The sequence below is a fragment of the Cornus florida genome, unplaced genomic scaffold (genome assembly GCF_030987335.1).
Source record: "Cornus florida cultivar Cherokee Brave unplaced genomic scaffold, ASM3098733v1 CherokeeBrave_3.0.0_Hap2_Chr11, whole genome shotgun sequence".
Taxonomy (NCBI): domain Eukaryota; kingdom Viridiplantae; phylum Streptophyta; class Magnoliopsida; order Cornales; family Cornaceae; genus Cornus; species Cornus florida.
This window is the reverse complement of record NW_026775581.1, coordinates 84470891-84497877: the sequence shown is the minus strand read 5'-3', so window position 1 is coordinate 84497877 and position 26987 is coordinate 84470891. Positions and strand designations below refer to the sequence as shown.

The 26987-nt window shown below is 29.4% G+C and overlaps 2 protein-coding genes across 2 annotated transcripts; one reads left to right on the top strand and one right to left on the bottom strand.

Moving 5' to 3' along the window:
• Positions 1-5985: 5985 nt before the first annotated feature.
• On the bottom strand, positions 5986-10779 carry LOC132284310 (isoflavone reductase homolog). Its single transcript, XM_059786401.1, has 4 exons — positions 10210-10779; positions 6933-7173; positions 6503-6706; positions 5986-6391 (listed from the first exon to the last, which is right to left on the bottom strand). Exons 1-4 carry the CDS (start codon positions 10537-10539, stop codon positions 6228-6230), a joined length of 939 nt encoding a protein of 312 aa, XP_059642384.1. The 5' UTR covers positions 10540-10779; the 3' UTR covers positions 5986-6227.
• Positions 10780-20548: 9769 nt separating this feature from the next.
• Positions 20549-24347, top strand: LOC132284061 (bifunctional pinoresinol-lariciresinol reductase 2-like). Its single transcript, XM_059786121.1, has 4 exons — positions 20549-20906; positions 22893-23133; positions 23265-23468; positions 24006-24347. Exons 1-4 carry the CDS (start codon positions 20577-20579, stop codon positions 24167-24169), a joined length of 939 nt encoding a protein of 312 aa, XP_059642104.1. The 5' UTR covers positions 20549-20576; the 3' UTR covers positions 24170-24347.
• Positions 24348-26987: the final 2640 nt, after the last annotated feature.

Sequence of the window (26987 nt, the reverse complement as noted above, 5' to 3'; positions counted from 1 at the left end):
ATGTCAATGAATTGGTACGATGTTTCTATCCTATTGGATAAATTAATTTCCTAAAAAGAAAAGGAGAACTACTCTCTTGCTTCTAAATATACAATGTACTTTTAATATTTCATCATGCTTGAATGTATTGTCAAGTTATGACCCTGATAGACATAACAGCGTTGGTGGAGATTCAGGAAGTAAGTTATTGAGATATCATTTTTGAACTACACTCTTAACTTAAATGGTGCATGTATTGTGGGACCGATACACATGCTTTAAGGAAGAAAAAAAAAAAAAACTTATTGTCAAGTTTATTAAATTGAAACTCAAATCAATAATTATTATTATTTTTTATTGATAAAAAACACACATCATTCATATACCTATTTTGTTCCTTTGAGAACTCAAACTTTCCCATTCACTTTAAAATAATAGGAGATATATCACTTGCCACAAACTCATGGTAATAAGTAAAAAATTAAGAGGCATTATTTTAGATTCAAATTTGATATAAATGCAATTGGAAGGATTTGACGCAATTATTACAAGAGGATGACGTCGAATATATATCGAGAACAACTTATCGAAAAATAAAAAATCATATATATATATATATATATATAGAACACATGTATATCACATGTATGTGGAGGATCCAATATGCGTTCAGAGGCATAATAGCGATGGTAGAGATCCAAGAAGTAAATTTTTAAGGTCTCGCTTTAAACCGTATTTTTAACTTAAATAATTTGTGTATTGAAGGGCCTATACATGTTTGTCAAAATAATAATAATAATAATAATAATAATAAATATGGTGGATGATGCAACGCATTTTATAAAATACGGAGTAAATGATACGGTGATGATGAGCATCAACTTTATGACTTTAATTGATGTTGAATGGTTAATTGCATATATGTAATACTACGAATTAGGCAATGATGGTGATAATCACGATTAAAATATATATATATATATATATATATATATATTGTTTATATTTTACATAAAATAATTTTTGATAAACCGCTGAAAATGTTCTAAAGATGGTGCTAAATTTTTAAAAAATGATAAAAAAACGCCTACTCATTTTTAAAGCCTACCGAAGAGAAATATTCTATTTTATTGATGCTTACGTAAGAATTTTTGTTGAACACTCTTTATTAGAATCACATCAAAAAAATCCCCAACTTATTCATGGTTAGAAAAATGGAGAGGGTGAGGTATGATAGTCAATTGGGTTTTTGACTTATCTCACATAATGTCTATTTAATTTCCTAAATTTGCTTTAAACCGTTGAATATCATCAAATAATTAATCCATTCAAATTGCTTGCAATGTACGGTTTACAACATCATCATTAAATCAGATTCTCACATACTCCATTTGAACTTCAAATTTCATGATAAATTTCATTAGTATTTATGAATCTTTCTAATGATGATGGTTTGTGATGCAAGTTCATCATAATCATCTCAAATGCTACAATTTAATTAATTTAACACCTTTTTGAACTCTCCTTTTTATCTTTTTGATACGCAGATATTAAAAATATTTAGGCGAATTGCATGAAAAAAAAAACTCCTATTTTACTTATTTATTTATTTTGGCAAAAAAAAATTCCCTAAAAAAAAAATGTCAAGGAATTTTATGCAATTTGATAAAAAAAATTCTCCTTGGTCAAATTGCATAAAACCCCTCGACTAGGTGGGGGTATTTTAATAAAACTAACACCCCCTCTCCCTCCGCCCGTTTTATTTGGAGAGGGTTTTTGAAAAAAAAAAAAAACTTAAAATGAGGATTATTGCGAAAGACTATAAGTCAGGGGGATTTTATGTAATTCACCAAAAAATATTATATAAGCTTTTATTATTGAAAAACAGAACGTTTACACACAATTGAGACCTTCAATGATAAAAACTAAGACAAAAAAATAACAAGATAATTAATAATCTTCCATAATTTGCAACCTCTAACACCTTTTTGTTTGTTTTGGATAGAAATTCATCTTTTTGGATAAATAAGATTTTCATAACTTTGTCTGAATTAATTTAAGAGATTTCATGTAAAGCGTCTCCTCTATACAGGTCGGGTAAAGTTTAGACTTTTATTATCGAATATGGCCTCAAAAAATTATTTACATTCAAAAAGGTCAAAACTTAAATCTAAAAACCTAGTAATAATTTATGAGACACTAGCCGTAACTGAATAAAAATCTTAGTCTTAATTACTCCATAAATTTGCAATTTTTATTTAACATCATTACATTTCCAATGTTATCATCAAGTCATTGTTCTAGTACTTTATGTATGCAAGTAGTCAAAAGAAGGCAGGTAAGGGTACTGACCTAACACCAAGACCAACTAGGCAAGGTAATAGTGGTTAGTGTGACAAGTAATTTGTGATTCACGAAATGTGCTTATTGTTTTGGTAATTTAAGTTTATGAAAACATGAAGGTTCTTGATTAATTGTTGACATATTGAATACTAATGATGACAAAGAAGGTAAGTCTTTAGAAAAAAGGTTGTATGCATGGAAGATTGAAGAATGAAAAGATGGGTTATTGATTGGGAGGGAGGGAGGGAGAGAGAGAGAGCTAATAATGCCAAGAATTATTGAGAGAGAGAGAAGATGGTGGAAAATTATTGAGAGAAAAAAAGTGGTTTTCATTTTGATGTGAAGAAAAGGAATGCTTATAGATAAGATAGAGAGAGAGAGAGAGAGAGAGACATGAGAGATAGAGATAGCCTGACGAAGGAAAATTATTGAGAGAGAAAAAGTTATTTTTTGATGTGCGGGAAAGGAGTGGTTAGAGGTAACTTTAATAATAGTTTTTAGAAAATTAAAAATATAAAATTGTAAAAAAAAGGTTTGTTTGGTTTAATTTTTTAAAAATTATTTTTTAAAAATTCAGTTATAAAAGAATATATTTTTAGATAATTATTTTTTATTGTTTTCTGTTCTCTGAATTCTTGAAAATCGTTTTTCGAGTTAGAAACCAAGTAAGCCTTTTTTTCTTTAATTACATTAACTCGTTTGTTTTTTTAATAATTAATTTTTGAATACTCTTAAGTCCACTTATTTTTAAATTTTATTGATATTATTTTTATTTGATTTTATAGTAGATCATATCATTACTATATAACTTATTAAATAGTGTTATACAGTAATGATATGACCTATTATAAAATAAAATATGTTTTCTTACAAGACTAGATATTATTAATTAATGACACGAATAATATATTATCATTTAGTAAAAAAAATAAAATTCATGGGCTTGAGTTCATTTTTATTTTTAAATTATTAAAAATAAAAATAAAAGTTTGACTTGCAAAACATGATTAGTATCACATATCAATGTAACATAACAAAACTGATCGTCGCAATCGTGAATTTTATTTTTTAAATATAAGGCGTAAACAATGAAACTCATGGAAATGGTGTGCATGGAACACAAGTAAATAACCCAGTTCAAAAAAGCAAGAGAAAGAAAAATTGGTTGAAGGTTTAAATATATGGGCGATGCCCAACATAATTTTATATTTTAATTTAGACATTTGTTGAAATTGTGAGGCCACGTCATTGAGGGGATGAAGTTCATCCTCCCTGAACAGACTCGAGCATTGTCCTTGCAACATATATTTAGATGTTTTAGATATTCATGACTTCTCTCTCTTAGATATTAATACGGTCGTTGTTAGGTGTCCTTGTTGTCCACTTGCGTACCTGTGCGTCGACCTTTGTAGGGTTCAGTCTACACGACTATTACATCAAGGCTTTGTGCTAATTGGTTTCGGCCTACGTGCCTTGATCCTTGTAAGGGCTAGTGGTACGGTGCTAGCAATACAGGGCTAGCAAAAGTTTGTTAGATCGCTAATCACATCAACAATTGTGTTGATGTGATTAGCAACAATATATTGCTATTTTTTAGTCACGGTATGAGATAATTGATATCTATTATTTTATTATTTTTTATTGGTACTTTTTTAATACATTTAATATTTTGACTAAAAAAAATTAAAAGCATATTTATTTTTTTTGTTTGTTTGTATTTTTTAAAACGATTACTTTCTCACAATTACATAAATAAAATAAAAAAAGACATTACATATTTTTTCATAATTAAATAAATAAAATAAAAAGACATTGCATATTTTCTCACAAATATAAATAAAATATTGTATTTCTTCATATTGTATGTTTGTCATGAATAAAATATTACTTTACAATTTTTTTTTCTTATATATTTGTTGACAAATTTTTTAAAAAAAAAAATTCAAAATCATAAAATAAAAAAAATTTACAATAAAATTAAATTACATATAAAAGGAAATAGTAAAGAAAAAAAAAAAAAAAAAAAAAAAAAAAGCCATTTCTAACAATATGATTTTTTGTTTTAAAAAATTCATATATATTTGTTGACAAATTTTGAAATCACAAATATTTATTTCAAAATAAAAAATAAAATAAAATAATCAAAATCATAAATTTATTTTTACAATAAAAATAAATTACATATAAAAAGAAATAGTAAAGAAAAAAACCAAAAAAAAAAAAACAAAAAAAGGGAAAACAGCCAAGCAGTTGTGGGCGAAAGAAAAAAAAAAAAACAAAACAAAACAAAAAAAAAAAAAGAAAGAAAAAAGGGAAAAGAGCCGTTGCTGAGGTGGGGCCTTGTTTGGCTCGCAATGTTATTATTAGCAGTTGTGATGTACTTTGCTAGTCAGCATCTTGATCCCATAAATTGTTAGTCTCATACCAATTCAAACACTACCAATTAATACACCCGAGCTAGCAATAAAGCTCTTGTACCGGTTGCTCTAAGAAAAACACTCCAATTCTCGATCAATTTGATTAATTTGTGCAGGTGATGGCCACGTACCATCATGTATGACTTGTACGTCCTTTTCTTATAACCATTTAAATCAAGTGCTTTCAATTATCAATAAGTATAAGTGTCGTCCTTGCACTCAGCGTACCTGTAACACTAGGCTTACAGAGTAGGGACTCTTAAAAGTTTAAGATCTTTAATATTTAAAATTGATAGTTCTCCACCGATCCTCATTAATTAGTCCAGTAAGATTATCTTAATGTAGTAAATTAAGAATAATTAGGTATTAAGTCTATGCAAGTCGTACGTTTTGTGGCAAATAGGTGTTGCATTTCCATGGCGGCCACCGGTGCCAATCATGATTTGACTGCACTTCAGCGGCAATATTTTATTGTTGTCGGTGACATGTAGAATGGAACTAGAACACAAATTACAGTAAATTCTCACAAAATATTAATTTTTGAGAGACCAGCCCCCTTAACTATTATTTTACCGATAATCACCCTCATATATCATGATAATTACTGTCATTTGTAACAGATTCATCAGTACAAATGACAAAGTGGATGGCTCCGCTGCAACTCAAGCGGGATCAACCCAAAATATCTGGAGTTCAGTTCGAAATTTTGTAAGCTTGGATAATGTTTTTCTAATTTTGATTTGGGCCTGGACTATATATGTTGAGCCCGAATTCAATTCAACCTGGGCTTGGGTTGCTATGGATGAAACCCGAAGCCCGATTAGAGTCCGAAAATATTATATATATTTATAATTATACTTAAGTTACAAAAGTGTATTAGCCAAGTTGATAGTGTGCATGGAATTTATATTTAAAGTCTTAAGTGTAGCATTAAATGATTTATTTTTAACACAAATTCTTTTGAGGTATTAAATGATTTATTTTTAACACAAATTCTTTTGAGGTGGGCTTAGTGCAGGCTTGGGCTGGACAAATTATGTATAGGCTTAAGGCGGGCTTGGGCTGAAGATTTTTTATATGGGCTTAACCCGAGATGAGTGCCAAGTCCGGCCGAATTGCATCCCTAGCTCCATGAGGGCTAGAACACCGGACTTTCCCTTTGGAGAGGAGATGTATATATTTGTTATTTAATCAAATTTGGTTTTTGGCATCAAAAAAAAAAAAAAAAATGAGGGAAGTACAAGAATTTAGATATGTGATTGAATTTTATTCACTGACAGAAGCAGACACAACGTATATAGTACGTTACTGATTGAGAGAAATCCTTTTACATCAATTGAGTATGTCTTTCTCTTGAAAGTTTATAAAAAACCATTAAGGTTTTACCCACCAAAAAAAATATAAAAAAAGTAAAATAAAATTAAAATCAGAACACGAATTGAAGTTCAGATGATGTGAAGTATAATAAACTCTAGGAGCAATAGTAATTTATTGATAGAGTTTCAAGTATGTGTCCATGCGAGTGTATTGAACCTCAGGATAGAGCTCTGAAGCTTCTTCTCCATCTTTCCCTATTTCGAAGTTTGTTAGACAGCCATCGTAGAAGACGTGATAGAAATGCCCCACTCCTACTTGGCCAGCAAAGTCCATACCTGCATTATACAACAAAGACACAAAGTGAAGTTAGATTAATACGTACAATCCATATATATATATATATATATATATATATATATATATATTTGTTTATTTTCATGTACTACCTTTCATGGATGCTAGGAAGTCTTGTGCAGAGATGGTGAACTTCTGTAGTTCTTTGTTTGTAAGTTTTTCCCACTTCTCGACTATCTGCCTTTGAGTAAGGATGTTCTCCGGTGGTCGAAGGTACAGTGTTTTGTTCAACATACGAGGATCGTCTATTGTTTTGATTGTGTATGTTGCTATATCATCTTCATCTAAAAAAGCCACTGCAAAGTGTAACACATATTAATATTCAACAAGAGTAGTGCAATTATGACCTTATATTTTGCTTATCCAAAATACGAATTATTAGACACATTAACACTAAGGTAGGATAAATTAACCAAACAGCCCTTAACTTATGTTATGAAAGGTAAAATTATATGTTCATTATACAGAAATGGAATTTGAAAATTTAAAAACTGTACCATCATTTGAGTTTTCTATTTGTACCTTTCACATTGCCATCTCCATACAGGTACACTTTGTCTTTGGGAGGAATGAGTGTGCCAAGTTGAGAGAGGTTACCCACAAAGTAACCAGCAAAGCAGTTAGCAGACACATAAGTGAAGGGTATTTTGGCTTCTTCAATTGCCTTCCTCACTCTCATCTTCTCCACAAATGTCACATTTCCTGGTTCTAGTGCATCTCTCATTCTTGATGGATCGATACCGAACTCCGAAGGCAAGAAACGCTTTTGAAAAAAAGAAAAAAAAACGAAAAAAAGAAAAAAAAAGCGAGAGATTAATTTAGATGAAAGTTTACAGTGAAAATATACATATACATATATATATATATATATATATATATATATATAATCTTGGAAACAAAGACATGATTCTTTACAAGCTTATGCAAATATTCACAAAACAAAAGTAAGCAATTAGTGTGTGCACTTTCTTATTTTAGGTTTGGTCGTGTGCTCTATGCTGCTTCATCATGCTACATTTTCTTCTCTGTTTGGAGAAGAATTACGTTAGTCCTCTGATCTAACTGGTGATAGTATATAGCTACATTAGTGGACAATGAGAGTTCAGATGTATCTAAAATGAAGGGTTTGCTTAGTTTGCAATTCTGAAAATAACTTTAAAAAATTTAAAACAGTTTTCAGAGAACAATAAAAGACAGTTTATCTGAAAATAGACTTTTTTATAGCTGAGTCTTCAGAAAACTGAACCAAATAGATTTTTTTTGTACAGTTTTCACTTTTCTGAAAACTAAAAATTGTTTTTAAAATTACAAACCAAGCAGACCCTAAGTTTCCAAAAACACGAGAGAGTTCGAAATCCCTTTGGGAGAATTTTTTTTTGTAATTATCAAGTGTATGTGAGACAGGAAGACTACATGTGTCTGGAATATTATAGGGTAATCTAAGAGAGCGGACATCACCATCATCGACCAAAACTATATATATACTGATATAAATGTTGACTATATATACATTTTTTTTTTGTTTTACCTTTTTTTGGGGTTGTCTTCTAGCTAGTTCTAGGAATGGGTTTGGTGTTCTTTCGTTCTGTTTGTTGATCCCTTGGACTTGCCAAGCATTATGAATACTATAAGCAATATATATAGTTGCACCAGCTTGAAAAGGCAAATTGGTTGTTGTTGTTTCTTTGTGGGGCCCTCTGTACAGTTTTTCCTTTGTTTTAATAAAATCTAGCTTACCAGAAAAGAAAAAAAAATATTTGTGGGTGTACCGAGTTTGTTGGCAATATATTATAGATTTATATATATAATAATAATAATAATAATAATAATAATAAGAGTGATGCTTTTAAAATCAAAAATTTAATTGGATATGAGAGACAAAACGGTCCCCAAATATGTAAAAGCAACGTTGCTGAATTAACTGTTTCGATTTTGAAAGCAACATTCATTTAATTATTATTTATTTACATTAAAGTGTCTTTTCTTTTTTTCTTGGGATGATCATGAAAGTGTCTTTCCACTTAAAGATTTGGTACAAAAGTAGAGGATGGGGATGTTATAATAATCCAGTAAAAATACGAATTACTCACACGGTCGGCTAGGGTTAGACGACAAAGAGGTCGCCTAGGGTCCTCAATTAAAATAAATAAAGGTTAGCCTCACCCGAATTCTTATTTATTATTTTAATATATATTCCCTCTTTCAAGACCCTCTTTTAAAATAAATAAGTTTAACATTAAGTAAGCTTCGTAATGTCATATTTTCTTCTTTACTACCACCCCATATATATATATATATATTTTATTATTTTATTTTATTTAGCTCGACAAAAAAATATAAACTAAGTTATTTGTGAAATTAAATAAAAAATACAAGAAAGAGATCAAACGCGCGCGCACAAATTTTATTTGATTCACCAAAACCAAGGCTACAATCAAAGATTGTAAGAATTTTCACTACGATGATAAAAAATAACAACGGATACAGAAAATTTAAAATAAATAAATACCCTCACACTAGGGACAACCTAACATATGCGAAAATTATCAAAATATCAAGTGTTACTACAAGTCATTTCACCGTATTCCACATTTTTTTAATTTGTCTACTAAAAAAATGTGGATTTGGAAGTAGAGAGATTAAATAGATTAGATATATTAATTTATTAAAAAAATAGTAAAAATACCAATACAAAATTATAATTAACATTTTTACATCTCAAAATTAAGAAGAATTATTATTAAATAAAAATTATTAATATAATTTTATGTTAATAAATTAAACATCATAAGGTCCTGGTCACTCCCAGAGATAAAACCTGGTGGGTTCTCTTTCTAATCAAGCGTGCACCATATGAAAAGAATGATAAAACTCCACTCCACCATATATATATATATATATATATTAGACATTTGAATTTGTGTTCGCTTAGAGATGTGTGCTTTGATATTCTCAAGGCTTCCTCAATTCTCTATGGCATTGGCAGAACCCGTCTCACACAGTCTTGGAGAAAGGTTGTCAGTATTTATACAATGCAGATATTTTTTAATTGTGTATATGTACTTAAAAAATTGAGCGTGCAAACTACAGTAATATTTACATTACTTGTGACAATTACTAATGAAAAGAATGTGTAAAATAGATAATATCTACATAATAGAGGTAAATCATAACAAATAGTATCGAATTCAATTTTTAACCGAAAATGAAAGAATATACACGTAAAGTACGAAATTTAGGCCACTGAAAATACTGGATCCCAAAAGATGGTGATTGTAATATCTCACCGTTTGTCGCTTTATTAAAAAGTTGTTATCATTTATATGTTAATGTCTATTATGTATGTTGGGAGGTAACTATTGAGAATATACTTTCATTATAATTGTATGTACTAATTCTTTACTAACTTCTGTTCCAAAAAAAGTGTCGTTTTTAGAGAATCGTGACAGTTCAATTTATGAGAGTCATGGTTCTCCAAAAGTGACACTTTTTATAGAACGGAGGGAATAATAAATAATGCACGGTAAATTGGCTTTATTTATAAAAGTTATATATATATATATATATATGACAATGAAACAAAAAGTGTTACATATATAAATGACAATGAAACAAAAAGTGAAGAGATTATTGAATTGCTAGAGAAGAAAAACACAAACTGTTATGTCACATTATTATTATTATTATTATTTTCAACTCAGTTTTTATAAAAACAATTTTAACATAAACAAATTTTCAAAAACTGAAGTAAACGTACATGCCTATAGATGCTTTACCACTAAAACTCATTGATAAGTACCTTGACATTTCCAGCTTCTTTAATGGCATCAACAAGCTTGAGCTGCAACAAAATGTTGTGACTCCGGAAATGCACCCCAGACATGGTGCAAATGACCACGTCGACCTTTTTCACCGCGTCCACAAGGCTCCGGTGATCGGAAAACGAGCCCTCGATAAGGTGAGCCCCGTGCTTCTTGAAGGACAATAAGATCTGTAACTTGTCCATGTCGAGGCCGATCTCGGGCCGTTGGAGGACATAGGTTTCATGTCCCTGTGCTAAGCTAGCCTTAACAATCCTACTGCCAATGTACCCGGTGCCTCCCACAACCAGAACCTTGCTCTTTGCCATAGTAATGTTATTTTTTCTAATGTGGCTGCTTCAAAGGTCAGAGAAACAGTAACTTATATAGAATTTTCGTATGCATATTTGTCCAATTTTTATTTTATTTTTTTCCATATTTGTCCAATTTTTATTTTATTTTTTTCAATATTTGTCCAACTTTATGTAGTATAAGTTACTCTGTGGTTGGTGTTTCTTGATTCTGAACAATAATATAATGAAATTTATTGAGTTGAATATATAAGGGAGTGGTTGATGTGTCATATATACATACATACATATATATATATATATATATATATATATATATATATATATATATATATCTCCACTATATGCAGTGCAAGTTACTCTATATATAGTTGGTGCTCTCTTTACAACAATAATGTCTAAAATCTAGGTTGGCCGGCCATGCTTAAATCTTCCTTCAAAAGTGTCGAGCCCTAATAGCCGCCGGGTCCTTTTTGAAAAACTCCAACCTCCTATCATTCACTTTAAAAACCAAAGAAAATACGGAGTACCTTGTTTTTTTTTCAAAGTGGATTAATTAATTAATTGGTATTAAATTGATTAGATTTACCTTATTTGATAAATTATTTTCTTAAATTGTTTCAAGACTAATAATATATTTTCTTCAATTTATAGATTTTGCAAATACAAGTCCGAATTATTTAATGAAATTCATAGTACCCTTCAATAGACTAGCCACAATTCTTATGAAATTTTGTAAAATTGACAATATTTTTGTCCGAAATTTGTTTTGCACTTTAGCATATTTTATGTTGAGATAGAACTCTCATACCTATTAGAAAAAGTTCTTTTTCCCATGTATATATATCTATAAAAGGAAAGTTGTAAAAGAAAGGAAAGAAATTTTGACCCAGACGTTGAAAAATCGCCAACATCACAAAACATCCAAAATAAAATTTAATTTGTGACATTTAACATTTTACCTACCTGTCCATAGAGGACTAGCTCCAAAAAAATGCAAATGACTGAGACATTTCTCATCTCAATATGTTTCTATATACTTCATATTTACCATATATAGATACGTATGCAAGTAAACAACCTTCTCAAAAACTATGCATAAGGTCAAAAATAGGGTAGGTGATAGAACTTTAGAAAAAACTTAGCAACTGGTCTTAAAAGTACTGATATCTGGTTCTATATATATATATATATATATATATATCACGGATGATGATTGTTAAATATGATTTAAGTGTAAAAAATATAATTGCTAAGAAGAACATAACAATCATATCTAATTGTCATTATTCTTCAAGTGCTACCAGTGAGTTAGAAAATTTCTCTACACCACGCATGATGATGATTAAATATAATTTAAGTGTAAAAAAGATAATTACAAAAAAATTATAATAATCAAATTTAACAGTCATCATATTTCATGTGAATAAATAGATTTCTTACTCTTGCTCAACAGTGTGCAAGAGATCGATCATTGCTGTTAGTGCTAAAGTTAAATTAGAGCTTGATTACGTTAACATAAATAAGGTAATACTAACCTTGAGATGTTTAGATTCTAAAAATGACATTCTAATCTGTAAGAACTTTGACACGCTAGATTGAACAACACTAAGCTCAGCTCAATTGAGCTCATCAATGACTTGATGGGGTGTACGATTGTTGGGACAAAATAGTTTCGGAATGGATTAACTAAAACAGTTAACTCCTACATGGATGCATGTCCTGTCAACTAAAACAGTTGAACAACATGACGGATGGTTGCTTTACTTTTCTGTATTATGAAGGATTTAAATATATACTTATGATGTCGTGATACGAGCTTGAGTATCCTGATCACGGTTAGGGTGCGTACATCGCCTAGGATTGATAACCAGGCCTGATGAAGTTTCCCTGGTTGTTCTACTCGGGTTGAGACGGATTATGTGGGCTGGTGAACGTTCTATAGTGTGTACTTATATCTATATGAACTACTTTAGCTATTGTTGAGCTATCTAGGATATATCTGCGTATCGAGTTTATGTATGGATTACACAAAAGGGCTGTTAATCTTAGCGTACATGATTAAAAAAAAAAAATTCATAATTTTGTTAGGTTAATATATATATTTATTTTTGATTAAAAAAAAACTCAATTTCATTGATTGACAAATTTGGAACAAATTACAAATTTTGATTCTAAAATCTTTTTTTTTTGGTGTAAATTTTTCCAAAATTTATGTTCTAGATATAATTCATAGGTACATACCAAAAAAATATCATTACTTAGCGAATATATAAATATTACGGTTAGGATAAAAAATTTCGAATTTCATGTTCTAGATATAATTCATATGTACATACCAAAAAAATATCATTACTTAGCGAATATAAAAATATTACGGTTAGGAAAATTTTTTGTGCTTTTACCCAATAAAAGAACTTTTGTCTTATAAGTAAAATATACAAGTGGGATATGTAGTACCACTGAGAAATTAAAGACACAATGCAAAAATATTTTGAATAACCTACTTGGAATAATGGTTTTTGTCAATTTAATTTCTTTCATCTTGTGTTTACTTTGAATTTAGAATTGGAGAAAGTATTAGTTTAATAAGAGTATTATTTTGTTTTCAAATAATAAAAAATCAGAAGACAGTTGAAATATATTCGTTGATATAAAAATATAATAAAATAAAAATAAAAAAGAAAGAGAGAGAGAGACGCACACATTTTAGGAAACCAAATTTTCAACATTCCTCTAAAAATGGTTTCTCTTTGTTGAAATTATCTTTATGAGAATAAGAGACACTATTGCTAATTAGGTAAGTTCTTCTTCACTCCTTACGTCTGTTTTTGCTCTTTTGTTTTGATTTTGTATATGCATATTGATTAAAATAGTCCAGCCAATTTTTCTGACTTATGTTAGAAAATAAATGCAAAGCTAGAAAATGAATTCTGACCTTAAAAAGTCAATTTTTAAGACTTCAGCAATCCAATCAGTTGAATCTGGGTAAGATCAGAAAATATTACAGTAGGTAGTATTTCCCAAGTACCCATAATCTAGCGTTAAAATTTTTGGGTCGGCTTCGGGTTGATCTGCCCAAATTATAACCCTATTCCTGATAGCTATTCAATAAAATAAATGAATATGAATGTAATTTGTGGACACTTATGAAGCACGGATACTCCTCCCAGAGGCCCCATATCAGTGTCGGATACTTTTCGGACACGACATCCGTGTCCGAGGCTCAGACACGTGTCCGATACTTTTGTAAAGTGTCCAAATATTATTTTTTATTGGACACACGTGTCCGAGGCTCGGACACACGGTCCGACACTTCCGTGAGACAAAATTTATTTTCTCTCACTTCTCTCTCAGTCTCTCCTCTTCTTCACTTATCTATCTTCATGAACAAGATATATATATATATATATATATATATATTTAAGTACATGAACAAAACTTTGTGAAAGACTGAAAGTATATATGTTTATTCATATACATATTTAGTTCATTATAGTTATGTCTCTTCTGCACATCTTTGTTTGGAATTTGGATCAACTTTATTTTTCATTTATTTTCTGTTTTGTCTTGTCTATATTTTTCTTATAATAGAGATGAAATTATTGAAATTGATTCTATTATTTGTTATTGTTTTATTTATCTATACAAGATTCTAATAATTATATTTTGAATATACAATTATATATATATATATATATATATATATATATATATATATAAATAATTTTATAGGCGTATCCCCGCCGTGTCCGTGTCCTATTTTTTTGAAATTTGTCGTGTCGCCGTATCCGTGTCGTGTCGTACCCGTATCCCGTATCCGTGTCCATGCTTCATAGATGGGCACGTATCGAGTCTCTAGTATATTATAAATTACATAATTCTTTTAAATGAAAATCACTCTCATGCTTTACTTTACGTATATTATTGCTTTTACGCTTTGCATATGTTTTTGCTCTCAATCTCATTATGTGTAACTTAGATTTTGTCATGTTCATATTTCAACTTTTGCATTCAGTCCCGCTCTCACACTCACTCTAAGTGGCAGACACAGAGGGGGGTTTGGGTGGGCTTGAGCCCCCCCCAAAAAAAAAAAATAGTATATTATGTTCAGCCCAAATTTTTTTTTTTTTTTTTTTAAAATTTAATAGTAGTTTTAATCCCTCCTTTTAACCCATTCAAAAAAAAAATTGCTTATGAAATTGTGTAATTAAATTTATGTTCAATACTAGTCCCTCCATTTGACAATGCCTGAATTCGCCCTTGCTCACTCTACATGACTGAATTCTATACTATATTAGTTATACTGTCCAAGAAAGTAACCAATTTTATTTTATTTTTTTATTTTCTATTTTTTTTTCCTTATTTTGGAGTGTTACTTTCTACATCTTCTAATTTAACTTTTAACCCTTCTTGCCTTATAAAAAAAATACAAAGTATTAACCATCGACTAAATATTCAATATTTTTTATATACTTCTCGGAATACTCAATATATATATTTAATATTTTTTATGTACTTCTCGTAATACTCAATATATATATAATGTCATCAAATCATTTGATTTTGTTATCAAGTTTAGCCAAATTAAAGACTCCAATACCGTGTTTGGTGGAAAGTAAGGGTTGAGAATGAATGAAAAAGAACAGATAGAACTTAGAAGAAACTTCACAAATAAAAGAGAGAGAGGATATTTTTTGTTTTTGAAAAGTTATTTATCACTTCAAAATCGAGCCGAGGAAAAGAAGGTAAAGTTGTCATGCAAATATGTAATACTAATTTTAATATTTAATTACTTACAAAATCAATTATTAAGTCTTAAAAAAATTCTCTCAACTCAACCGTGTAAAAACATAATATAATTAACATAAAAAAATGAGAAAAATACATTGTCTTTCTTATAAATGTTTCATTCATTATTTCTTGGCCTCTTCTGTTTATCAATTTTTCTTTTCGATAATCGAGGTATTCAGAACTTTTGACATGACTAATCCACATAATCCATGAAAAACACTTCCTTAAGAGATCGGGTAATGCTAGAACTATATTTACAATCATAACTTTTAAGAAATTATTTACACCTAAAAAAAATATATTTTAAAACTTGATGTTTTATGGCATAGGATTACTAACACCAAGTCTTCCCCAACTATCCCTCTACCCAAACAAAAAATCGAAATAAATGCTAACTGAAGGATTTGACGCAATTATTACAAGACCATGATGTCCAGTACATGTATAGGTAAGGTGTTGACTTGATTCCTAATTAGAATTGTTTATAGAATTTAATAAAACGAGATATACACCATTGCAGATTTAGCATGATCCTCCACCACATTCAATAAATAACAGTATATGGTGATGATGAGTCGATGACCGTCAACATTTTGACTATAAGGTTGATAAGGTTGATTTTCCTTATATTATTTGACGTTTCCAACAAAAGTTGAAATATATATGATAGGGTAAAGTGTAAAAAAATTTCTTCAATTATGTTTAAATTTATAAATAATCCTTTGAATTATATTTTATACATAAAATTTCCTAAATTATCACATTTAGTTACAAAATGCTCCATTATCTTACCTATTTTTCATTAAATGACCATAATACCCTTTCTTATTGAATTACACTTAATATATTTTTCTTGTTAAAATAAATTATGAAAAAAATTCTTACTAATTTAATGAAATTTTCTCAATTAAATTTGTATAAATTTGTCTTTAATTTTTTAAATTAATAATTTAAATAAAAAACTTAAATAGAAAATTTTGAAACAATTTAAGTAATTTCTTAATTTTCATGAATATATTGCATTAAAAAAAAGGTATTTTTTATTTACTTAATTTATTAATTTTTCATGAATATTGATTGAAAAAGAAGATATTTTTTTATACTAATTTTTTTAAAAGTGAGTATAATAAATTTTATTATAATAAGTTAATCATTTTAGAAAATGATAGCTACAAATTTATTTATTTATTTTTTATTTTTATAATCAATTGATACTAATTATAAAATCAAGATAAATGACTAAATGGTATAATTAATATTTAAATAAAAGAAAATATAATAAAAAATAATTTAATAAGAAATGACAAATTTAATAACAAAGGGTACACAAAATAGTCTTTTGTAATGGATTTATCCTTAATTGCAACAAACTAATAATTTAGGGGGGCAATCTTTAGTTCAGGGGAATTAGTTGCAAAAAAGTCAATAATTTAGGAGGGTTTTTTGTACTTTACCCTATATGATATGATATGATATGATATGATAGTCAAGTCATATTAGATTTTTTTTTTTTTTTTTTTTTTTTTTTTTTTTTTTTTTTTTTTTTGTGTGACCAATCTCACCTAATCTCCATCTAATTTCCTTTGACCATAGCTAGCTTTTTTCATCGAGTCATAATCGAATAATTAATTCCATTGAAATTGCTTACCAAACAAAAATGTGTTACAACATTGTGATGTCAAATTTTGACAAACCTCAAATTTTGGTAAGCAATTTGAATTGAATTAATTATTGATTACTTATTTGATTATGAATCTTCTAATTATGAAATGCAAGTTTGTCATTATGATCATTTCAAATGCTACAAATTAACTTTTTTTTTTGAACCAAATAAAAAGTGAAAGTAAAATAAAGTAGTAAATAAAAAATAAAAAAACAAATTTTTTTCATTGTGTAACTGATTAGCACGAAAATTTGTCATGAAAAATTGTCATTTTATGTTTAAATAGCTTGAAACTTAATATAGAAGAAATGACGTACGCTATTATAAGTTCATAAAACTTTCTCAATGAATCAAAATTTTGGTGTGTTTTTTGTAGTAAAATTTTATAGATAAATTAGGAGGTTATGAAAAATAATTTTTCCTAAAAATTTTCTTTTCATTCTAACTAGAATTTTTAAGTGCTCAAGAAATTTTCATTTTCTTTCATTTCCTGCTATTTTCATCTAATCAAACAAAACATTTATATTTTTGTCTAATCGAACAAAACATTTATATTTTTGATAGGCACATGTAAAAAACTATAATGTAAATTTTATTACTGAAAAACAGAGTGTGCGTATACATTATACAACAAGCCTTAATACACACAATTAAGACTATCAATGATTAAAAAAAAAAAAGGCAACAATTAATCAATAATCTTCCATAATTTGCAACCTCCAGTTAACCCTTTTTTGTTTTCTTGGGATCGAAATTCTTAGTCTTACTTTCTTTGGGCTTGTATTCTCACGGGCTAGTCTTGTTTGTTGGTTAGCCTGGCCGGGCTAGCTTGTTATGTACATTGTTCTATAAAAAAATAATAAATAATTTTGTTTAAATTTAAATTTTCAATCATTTCCAACATTAACTGTTTTGTTTCTTAGCTGATAAGTGTCATCTTTTGGCTTCTCTCAAAAATAAGAGAAAATTGAAGGAAAGAAAATAAAAGACTAACATTTTTAACGATAAAATTTATCCTTGTTTTATAAAAAATAAAACCTATAGAAAATAGTATGTTAATAAATTCATTAAAATAATTTATTTTTCTTATTTTTCTTTCTCCAACCATGATTAATAGTCTCTTTTTTTTCATTAATCAACCATATCTGGTACAGTGGTACTCCTTTCTTTTATTAACCAACATACATACATACATATATATATATAGCCACTCATCTTTTGATTAAAAAAAAAAAAAACACACACACACACACACATGTATATAGCCTAATTAATAGTCTTTTTCACAAGTCATTTCTAGGTGGTTGTAATTATTCAAATAACCTTCTTCAGTTGGAGACACGTGTCTCAATATGTCTCTTTCAAATAAAAGCAATCATATATTTTCAACAAAAAAATGTCTTGACAGTTTTATTTCTTTTCAAGAATTTATCTTCCACCCACCTGTCTTCTACCAATACTTCTCTTTCGTCCAGCTGCAATAATCTGCATGCTATTTCTTCAAGATTGGGCCACATCTCCTCCATCCATCTATTCATTTTATTTTAAAGCTTCATCATTCGTAATCTTATGTTTATATGTATATATTGTGTGTGTAACGTCAACAAGTTCATGCAACAAGTTATCTTTCAAAAAAAAAAAAGTTCATGCAACAAGTCAGATATTTAATTATTAATAATTCTCAGCTGACGAGTAAATATTAATCTATGGTGTAAACAATTGAACTCGCGCGTGGTAACGGTGTTCATGTAACTATAAAAAATTTTGTGCAATTTAAACAAGTTCATGACACGTTTCAGATATTTATTGATAATATTCAGATGACAAGTAATGTTAATTTATGGTTGAAACAAATCCTGGCAAAGGTGCTAATTAGTTAAACAATTAAAAACAATATACAAAAAGCACGCCCTTTTCCAGAATGAAATTATATTGTTAATATAGTGCGAAATTTTATGTCTGTGCAATGAAATGACACTGTTCAAATGATTATTATAGAAAAAAAAAAAATTAAAAAAAAAATGAAAATGAATTTATGATAATTGTAAATGATATATATCACGGTTTCTTAATTTTTTGTAATATTATTAATCTTATATATATATATATATATATATATATCCCGATAAGTAATTCATATGACTATTTTTGTTTGTACGACCTGAATTTTCAATTATTTATCCTAGAAGATTGATAAGATATTACTAGACCATAGTCTTTGATGATGAATTTACTTATTTATTAATTGTCTCTCAAAACATTGCTTTCTATAGTATATATTTAAAGATATATAATAATTACTCTCTATATTGACAAATGTGATTAATTTTTATATAAAATATTACTAATTAATTCAAGTTCATAAATTGTTAAACCATAAATGGATCGCCTCACCAAGTACAGCCAGCACAACATATATATATATATTATGGTCTTTGTTAGGTGTGTTTGTTCACTTAATTACACTTTGTAAAGAAAATTCCAGAAACATAAAATATGGATGTAAAGTTTATTAAATTACATAAATTTTAAGATCCAGAAGAAAAATAATAAATAAATAAAATTAGTCTACCTTGATATGCGCGTGGGACAAACCACACCACATATATAGACATTTCATTTCTTTTTGTAAATTCCTGTTTGTTAAGTTTGAATATATGGTTATTTTACCAATATTGCACGGATTTGTCAACTCACATACCAGCATTGGACAATATCGGTACAAAGATATTGTCGCTGGGCGAAGGACAATTACCCTATTGGTTGGTCCATGGTAAGATTGATTTTTTTTTTTTAGAGCAAGAATGTTAAGAATTAATAGTTAGAGAAGAAGAAGAGAGTGTAAGGTTCGAACCCGAATTCCCGAATACACAGAAAGCAACACAACCACTAGAGTAATAGGACACTTGCTCTTGGTATGATTGATGCACCACCACTTACTGATTGTCTTAATTTTAATGTATAATTAAATAGATCTCTTCGTAGCAGGCCATTGTTGACAGAAAAATTTACAATTAATGACATTGCAACATCGGCTAAGATATAGAGGTGTGAGGGGGTGGACTCCACACACTGACCTCACACATCCCTCTTATCTCTTAGTCCTGGATTGTGACAATATTGCTAATTGTACCATTAATGCTCCGTTGTGGACTTACCATGTATTAATTTGTTTAGCCTTGTCCCAGCCTGGCTGTTGTTTGGCTTTTGACTTTTGCTTGTAAATTTTCTTATGCATCAATATACTCCTCAATGCACAATTCCATTTTGATTGCAGTCACTTACTTACCGGAAAAATAATAAAAATATATAGAAAAATTGTCCAACTATATATAATGAATATATAGACTGCCTTAATTTTGAAGATAAGCAATCAATGTATTCATATCTTTACCAACAGCTAATTTATAGAAAAAGGTTGGCTGATAAGCAACTTCACACTGGTTAAAAGTAAACCAATGTGTAAAATTAAGAAAACAAGAGCATTTAAGTGTAAACACACGCGCACACAATCTCTATATATAAAGGGGTGGGAGATACATCTTTCTCCCATTCAAGAGACAAATCTTGAGAGAGAGAGAGAGAGAGAGAGAGAGAGATGGAAAAGAGCAAAGTACTGATTGTTGGGGGGACTGGGTACTTGGGGAAGAGGTTGGTGAATGCAAGTTTAGGGCAAGGACATGAAACATATGTTCTTCATCGAGCAGAGATTGGTGTGGACATTGAGAAGGTTCAAATGCTGTTGTCATTCAAGGCAAGAGGAGCGCGGCTCGTGGCCGGTTCCTTCAGTGACCATGGCAGCCTAGTTGATGCAGTGAAAAAGGTTGATGTTGTTATATGTGCAATTTCTGGCGTCCATATTCGCAGCCACCATATCCTACTGCAGCTTAAGCTCGTTGATGCAATCAAGGAGGCTGGAAATATTAAGGTAAATATATACATACACAAGGTAGCTATATATATATATATATACACACACACACACACACACACACATATATATACATGTGAGGGCCTGACATGCTTTTCAAATGCACTTCCTATATTTGTACTTCAACTTTGGGGGATTGCTTTGAACATCAAAAGAGCGCATTTTTATGAATTTTTTTTATTTTATTTATTTATTTTTTTTTTCAATATATAGCAATATGTTTACAATAAAGAATAGTAGTGACAGTGACACTGAAACTCAACTCCAACAAATTGAGTGTCAATTGCAGTGGAGTTTATTCGTGGTGGTCATGGCGCACATTGATTTTTTCAGTTGCATCAATCTGGCTCATCCAAATTGCATCCCTAAATTAATAAATAAGTAGTACTCAAATTGATATATATATAAATTAAGTATTTTAAATCGCAGAGGATAGTCTATTGGTACAGTCCTCATCTTAGGTTGGGAGTTTGAATCCCCTTATAACCATCTCAAAAAATATATATATATATATATATATATATGTGTGTGTATGTGATTGGTGGTGGATTATGGGGTGCTTCAAGAGACCCAATATAAGGATTTTTGACAAAAATAAAATATAACAATATAATATTTCTACCCCTAGGAAAAAAATCTATCAACAAAATTAACTAGGAGCAACTTCCAAAGATGCCTAGCTAGTTTGAATTGCTCCAGCCTCTTTGCAAAACTCTTGTTTTATGAATTCAAGAGAACCCTACTAGAAATCGGTGTACTAGTTAAATTCATTCTCTGAAAAACCAAAAATAAAAATAATCACTTTCCCCTTATCATCCTTTTGAAAAAAAAATAGAAAAAATAAAAAATAAATAAAACACAAAAATTAAAGAACATAATAATTCCTTATACACAGTTGTCAATGGATTTATTCTCATCTGGGGACATAAATAGCAGAATCTTTATCTGTATTTACTTATTTTTCTTTTTTAATGTTTATTTAGCATTTTTTTGGCTGACAACTAATCTCTCAGTTAATATGCATTTGGATCTTTAATATCTATAATTTCTATCCCTTATCACCCCTTTAATATATATATATATATATATATATAGAAAAAGAAAAAGCAAATGAAACACAAAAATGAAACAAAAAAATAATTCCGTCTACGCATGGTTGTCAATGGATTTATTCTCATCTGGGAATAAATAGCAGAATCTGTATTTATTTATTTTTCCTTTTTTTATATATTTATTTAGCATTTTTTTGGTTGACAACTAATCTCTCAGTTAATGCATGTGGATCCTTAATACGGAGTAACTATTGTTGATGGGTCTCCACTGATACTCATTAGTCCAATAAGATTATTTGAATGTAATTAAGTATAATTTGGTATTAATTAAGTCAATACATATAATAGGTTTTGTCGGCCGATGAGAGTTGCACAATTTTCATGGTGTCCGCTGTGCCAAGCATGATTTGATTGCACTGCAGAGGCAATGAATTTGTAAATATTACTCGTAATTTTTAAGAGATTACTGAATCAGAATCCCTTTATTTATTTTTGTTCAATAATTTTACATCGTTGAAAATAATTTTATATTGCACTGCAGAGACAATGAATTTGTAAATATTACTCGTAATTTTAAAGAGAATACTGAATCAGAATCCCTCTTATTTATTTTTGTTCAATAATTTTACTTCGTTGAAAATAATTTTATATCGTTAATACAACAATTACATAAATATATTAAATTTTTAATTTAAAATAAAATTATAATATTAGAACACGATGTACCAATATGTTACATGAAAATTATATCTTTGATAAAAATGTATGTGTTCCTGTTATACTGTATTTTGTGATGTAGTTAATTATATATGATGTAATCTGTCACACAAAATCCCTTACCGGAGCATGTGGAATATCTTTAATATCTAAAGTTGATATATATATATATATACACACACACACACACATAATATCTGTTGCATGCATGCAGAGGTTTTTGCCTTCTGAATTTGGCACTGATCCTGCACAAATGGAGGATGCGATGGAACCTGGAAGAGTGACATTCGACGACAAAATGGTGGTGAGGAAAGCGATTGAGGAAGCCGGCATCCCTTTCACCTATGTGTCGGCCAACTGCTTCGCCGGATACTTCCTCGGCGGCCTCTGTCAACCTGGTCACATCCTTCCTTCAAGAGACTCTGTGCTCTTGCTCGGAGATGGCAATCAAAAAGGTGCATGCCCACTTTCATATTTTTATTACGGATGGACTCCAACCCCTCACCTCCCTTTTGTTACTGAATGTTGAAGTTTCATGATTTCTGCTTCTAATTAATAAGTAATGTGTATTTTGTGAATATGACAGCAATTTATGTTGATGAAGACGACATAGCCAACTACACTATCAAAACCATAAATGATCCACGGACTCTGAACAAGACATTGTATCTTAGGCCACCTGCAAACATCCTTTCACAAAGAGAGGTAGTTCAGATTTGGGAGAAACTAATTGGGAAAGAATTGAACAAGTCATCAATCTCCAAGGAAGACTTTTTAGCTACCATGAAAGGTGTGATGATCAGCTTGCACTTTTCAATCACTACTACCATCACCACCAACAAATTTCACTTTCAGTTGAAGCTAGTTAATTTTTTAATTTAAACCAATATAATGGATTTTATTTTATTACTAAATTTCATTCAAGTTGAACTACAGTAAATGCACTAATTGATCCAAAACTACCATATATCTTTCCTTTTAAATGGGTTGATGAAATGGTAAAATGTTTTGACGTACTCGTAATCATGATTTGATAGCAACTTTAAAATAATGTCAAAGATTAAGTGACTGTTTTGGTTTGTCACTCAAAAACAATTATGGAGATCGAATCCAAAAAATAAAAACTATTTTCAGAGAATTATAGTAGATAATTATCTGAAAATAAATATTTTTTTAATTGAGTTTTTAAAAAACCGTTTTAAAAAGGTATCAACCAAATAATTTTTGTACAATTTTCTGATTTAAGAAAAAACTAAATAAACCATTATTTTGAATGTCTGCCCAAATGCTAATTCATTTATTTTATTTTTTTGGTGTTTTTAAATAGGATTGGATTATGCAGAGCAAGTTGGACTGACACATTACTATCATGTGTGCTACCAAGGGTGTCTAACAAATTTTAAAATCGGAGATGATGGAGAGGAAGCTTCTGTTCTCTATCCAGAAATCAAGTATACCACAGTGCATGAATATCTTAAACGATATGTCTAACTTTAAAGTTACTTTATTTATTGTGGGGGAATTAATGAATGTTATTTGGCTTGTATTGATTGTTATTGCTCATTGCTTCTAATTATCAAATATTGGGATTTTCTTTTATTATGTTTGGTGTAAGTTGAAACTAAAATGTTTATTTTGGTGAATTGTTTTTCAAATATGAGAAATATATATAGTAAGAACTATACAAATTGTGACTCAATAATTTTTGAAGTTTGCATATGTATCATTTGCACATTAGATAATGGCAGTTTACATTACCCTATATATTCACATACATACAGATGTTGTTTACATTACCATAACATAGCTCGTTGAAAATTAATGAGTAAGCTATTTTGTTAGGTTTTAATATTTTTTTTTCGTAAATATATTACGACAACTAAACATTAAAAAATATAAAAAAATATTTTTTAAAAAATATTTTATGATCAAACAAATGAAGCCTTAATTGTAGACTAACAATTTGGCTAACCTAACTCAATTTTTGTATCATTTCTCATTTACTATAACTTTCACATTCATGACATTTTGAGTGACACAATTATTTCATTAAGCATAAAAGGCTCTTATTTTTAATTCATTACGAACTCTCAAAATGGTCCTCCTTTTTTACATTACGAGGAGGGTAACATCGTCATTCTATTGCAAGTATCCACAAAAAACAAAGGTCCGAAGATCGAAATCCAACTCGCATTCCTGGCCGCTTTCCAAGAAAAAGGGTAGAGTTTGGGCCTAGGTCCTGGGGCCCTGTAAGGCTCGCTTTCAAAAGAGCAGTGTATAAATATTTTTTTGATACAAATTTACGGTGTGAGTTTCTTTCAAGGGCAATTATGTTATTTTATTTGGGAAAAAAAAACGTTGAGAAAAGGTTGTTACATCTTTTGCATGTACAATATACAAATGTGCATAGAATTTTTTTTCCTCTAGATTTTTTTTTAAAAAATCTATAATTCTACTTATTGATGATAAAAATATAAAAAGAATTATCCATTCTAAAGCTCTATCACTCTATGTGTCTTTAATAAGAAAATGACCAGAAAAAGAAAAAGAAAGAAAGAAAGTGATTTTTTTTTTTCCAAAAAGAAAGAAAAATTTGAGCAGGCTACATTTGATTAGATGAAAATATAAAAAATTTTGAAATGTGATTGACTATTTTAGTTGTATGATATAATTATTTGGTTTATGTTTTATATTATTTTAAAATTATAATATTCTAAATTCATTCAAATGATCATCAAATTAGTATTTGTTTGAAAAGTTGATTTAATTTCCAATCAAATAATTTACAAGGAAAAAGAATAAAGGACAATTCTTGCCTTGGCAGGAAGTTCTCCCCCCAATTTGACCTGAATTTTATTTTTGGAAATGAACAATATATATATATATTTCGGAAATTAACATAATTATATAAGATGACTTATTTATGCTGGGAAACGTGCAAGTTTTAAAAACTTTTCGAGGGATTTTGATTCATAGATCTTGATTCATCACATAGAGACAAGTTTTACGCAAAAATAAAAATATGATGTATCATTCAATTAACAGATTGAATACTTACATCAAAGGTCTGAGTAAACCTTTAAAACTTTCCTCTAAAGTGAATGTTCTCACTTATTGTAGATCCCTTAGTAAGATGCCTTCTCCTTGGATCTCCATTTTCTTGGTAATTGTTTTGCCTTTAGGAATCACTCATAAGCCTCCATGAATGACCTTGGAAAATTAGGCTTGTGGGAGCCTCCATTAGGTGATAACATAAACCCTAATTTTCTAGAGAGAGAAAATTTATTCCTTTTTCCTTCTCATAAAAATCACCCCCTAAAATATACATAGACCATGTATATTTATAGGCAACATAAAAATAAAGAAAAGGAAACAACAAATCCTTCTCCATCTCTAATTCATATGTCTCTGTTGGCACCAAAACTTGACAGCCACTTCAGCAGCGACGTGGACCAATGGGAAGCCGATAAGGGTTGAGCATGTCCAAGAATGGTCGGCCAATGGAGAAATAGTAGGAGAAGATTTAGGAGGATATCTATATATTCAGCCACCTCACCAAAAGGGTTGCTACTAAACAACCGAGATTTGTGTTAATTTCAAAAGGAAATTTCATCAGAAATAGAACATTGGGAGAGGTTGGCTGAGGTGACATAATTAAGTTCCTAAAAAATAGGGATTTAATTATGAGACAGGAAATTGAATCCTTATGGAAATGAAATTCAAAAAGGAAGGGGCAGCCACGTGAGTGTATGGGTCAAGGCTATAAATGGTTTTCCAGCCATTTAAGGGAATATTTCAGTCAAAGCTTGAAGAAAGAAGTTGCTAAAAATCAGCAACTTACTAGCAATCTTCCAGCAGCTTTCTACCGACTTTTTAGCAATCAATATTTTCTTCAACAAAGGTATTTTATTTGAAGCAAGACGAAACAAGAGGAGAAGAGACGTGAAAGACTACTGGAATACGACCTATTTTCAGCAACAAAGTGAAGTAAATCAAGGAAAAGAGAGATTTCAGTAAAGACTTTCCCATTGAAACTGGAGCATCGATATTGAAGGCGAGGAATGTTGGGCCGTAGCTCAGTTTGAATTTCAAAAGAAAATGATTGAAACAAAAGAGATTTTCTAGCAATTAATTAGGAGAATAAGTTGAGATAGAACTTCTATAAATAGAAGTATTGTATTCCATTTCCAATTCGTCCAGCACCACCACAAAACATGCATTTCAACTAAAATGTTTTCAATTGACTCTACGTCATTTTCCTATCAATTTCTTTATTGCAATTTAATGGCAATTGATTAGATCATTGTCA

Coding starts and splice junctions, on each gene's coding strand:
- LOC132284310 (XM_059786401.1), bottom strand. CDS start 10,539: ATGGCAAAGAGCAAGGTTCTGGTTGTGGGAGGCACCGGGTACATTGGC. Junction 7,174..10,209: donor AAGAAGCTGGAAATGTCAAG/GTACTTATCAAT, acceptor TTTTTTCAAAAG/CGTTTCTTGCCTTCGGAGTT. Junction 6,707..6,932: donor TGGAGATGGCAATGTGAAAG/GTACAAATAGAA, acceptor TACACTTTGCAG/TGGCTTTTTTAGATGAAGAT.
- LOC132284061 (XM_059786121.1), top strand. CDS start 20,577: ATGGAAAAGAGCAAAGTACTGATTGTTGGGGGGACTGGGTACTTGGGG. Junction 20,907..22,892: donor AGGAGGCTGGAAATATTAAG/GTAAATATATAC, acceptor GCATGCATGCAG/AGGTTTTTGCCTTCTGAATT. Junction 23,134..23,264: donor CGGAGATGGCAATCAAAAAG/GTGCATGCCCAC, acceptor TGAATATGACAG/CAATTTATGTTGATGAAGAC.